The sequence below is a fragment of the Pundamilia nyererei genome, unplaced genomic scaffold (assembly GCF_000239375.1).
Source record: "Pundamilia nyererei isolate P.nyererei 1_Seehausen unplaced genomic scaffold, PunNye1.0 scaffold00705, whole genome shotgun sequence".
NCBI lineage: Eukaryota > Metazoa > Chordata > Actinopteri > Cichliformes > Cichlidae > Pundamilia > Pundamilia nyererei.
In genome coordinates, this window is record NW_005188106.1 from 45929 (window position 1) to 48051 (window position 2123).

Consider the following 2123-nt stretch of genomic DNA (forward strand, 5'->3'; position numbering starts at 1 on the left):
CTTGACCAACACTGCACATAACTGACTTTAACTGATTTTCAAATGCTTGAATATTTAGTTTGAGAAACGATTTCCTTTTTCCTAAATGCAATGAAAACCTGTTGTGTTGATGGCTGCTGCTGCTGCTGCTGCTGCTGCTGCCACTCTGCACTCATGTACACAAACTGATCTAGATGTGAAAAGTTCTGATGGTCTTCTGTTAAGCTTTTGTTCATGTTTGAATCTCACTGCAAGAAGGAAATGCAGCACAGGAACTTTCTCTGTGTTCGAACAGGTTTTAGTGACGGGTGAATGAACACAGTGCACAGTGGAAACACAAGAGCTAAATGTGGCAAAATGAAGAGAGGTGAAATAAAGGATCATTTACTAGTGCTGAGGGGATGTAACAGAAAGAAAGAAGGTGTACTTTATTGGTCCCCGTGGGGAAAATCCCTCTCTGCATTTAACCCATTCACTCAGTGAAGCAGTGGGCAGCCACTGGGCGCCCAGGGAGCAGTGTGTAGGGACGGTACCTTGCTCAGGGGTACCTCAGGGTAGTTGTTCAGGGGAATCGAACCCCCGACCTTCCGATCATGGGGCCACCACTCTACCTGCTGAGCTATCCCTGCCCTAACACATAGCTGCTGACATGCCTGTAGTTGTTTGCAGGGGTAGAACGTGTTGAGTCCAGCTCCCTGTTCAGCTTGGAGTAGTCTATAGTAGATGAAGCTCCTGCCTCCAGCTGGGCAAAGAACCTGGCCTTCTCCTCTTCCTCCTCCAGAGTGTCTAAACCCACCGCGCTCATGTACACAGCTGGCACCGTCGCCGAGCCTGCACACACATTTAAACACAGCACTTCTCCACAAGACTCCTTCATGTATAGTGCTTTATGTGGGTGGACAATAACGGTGGAGCTACTCAGTACGGAGTTCATGTTTGGAACTTTCTGTTTGGGTTTTTTTGGAGGGCTGGTCCTAAACTTTAGATCAGCTGTAAAACAGCCTGTTTCAGTTTAAGCTTTGATTTCAAAGATCTACACGCTCAAAAAAATGTTTTGCACCATTGCCGTCCTGGTTACATAATAAAAGATGAAAAATGCTTTTTGATCTGGATCTGGGAGAACTGGAGTGCTAGCACAGTTTCTCCAAGCATGAATTTGTGTAACACCTTCTTAGCTGCCAGTACATTTCTGCAGCCTCCCAAATAAACTGGTAGTCTCACGAATTTCACTGAACATCTGTTTCTGTTCTTCATCGCATATTTTTCTTCTCGGGCTTCTTTCCATTTGAGCCTATTATTGATTTTCTTTCTTTTATAAAACGTTTCTAAGCAGAGTTTTCTGCATGCTCCTCTGTTGTTTGCTTTTTAAATACCTTCACATATCGCTCTCGCTGGTTCGTCTGTGTGTTCAAGGACTCACCCTCTGTGTCTTTGTTGTCTCTCAGGACGAGGTCTTCCTCCTTTGAGTGAATACCTTCTGCCTCCTCATCCTCCTCTTGAATAGACTCAGACTTCCTTAAAGAAATCTGAGATTCCAACCGTGCTGACAGAAATAAAAACATCTTGATCTAAACAAATTAGGAAAAGCAACATCGATCCACCACCTGGGACCCAACAACACATCAGACACAGTCTCCATAATAGAAACGATATTATTGGCTGAACAAAAGGCCCACGCTGCCACCTAGTGTATGCAGCAGCTCACTCACTGTCTTCATCAGATCATTTCAATTTTTTCTGTTTAGCCTGTGTCAGGTTTTAGGTGCTGTTGAAACATTTCTCGCTGTCTCATGTTATAGAATGACACCAACATTAACATGTACAGTAAGGTCCTATCATCACTTGAATAACCCAATCAGGGTGGCTGGTATCCCTGAGCAACATACTGAGGCCACGCTGGTCTCTGATGCAGCCGAGTATGAATGTGTGTGAATGTTAGACAGAAAGCACTAAAACAAGAAGGACGTGCTGGTGTGAATGGGTGAAGTGAAGACAACGTACAAAAAATAAATAGTTATGCGAGTGACTGTCAGACGTTTGGCTGGATGCAACCCAACACATTCAGAACGCACTGGAGCAGCTTAGAGCACATTTAAGTTCGATATTAGCTCTAGTCTGAAAGGTTCCTGTTTATAGTTTCTTAT

At 44.2% G+C, this 2123-nt stretch overlaps 1 protein-coding gene across 1 annotated transcript in view; it reads right to left on the bottom strand.

Annotated features, from left to right (window-relative positions):
• LOC102204966 (centrosomal protein of 162 kDa-like) overlaps positions 1 to 2123 on the bottom strand; it is a 10812-nt gene that overhangs the window by 2279 nt on the left and 6410 nt on the right. The window contains exons 4-5 of the mRNA XM_005754867.1: positions 1400 to 1522; positions 633 to 810 (exon numbers count right to left, since the gene is read on the bottom strand). Coding sequence (XP_005754924.1) covers positions 633 to 810; positions 1400 to 1522 — 301 coding nt within the window. The remainder of the gene's footprint in view (positions 1 to 632; positions 811 to 1399; positions 1523 to 2123) is intronic.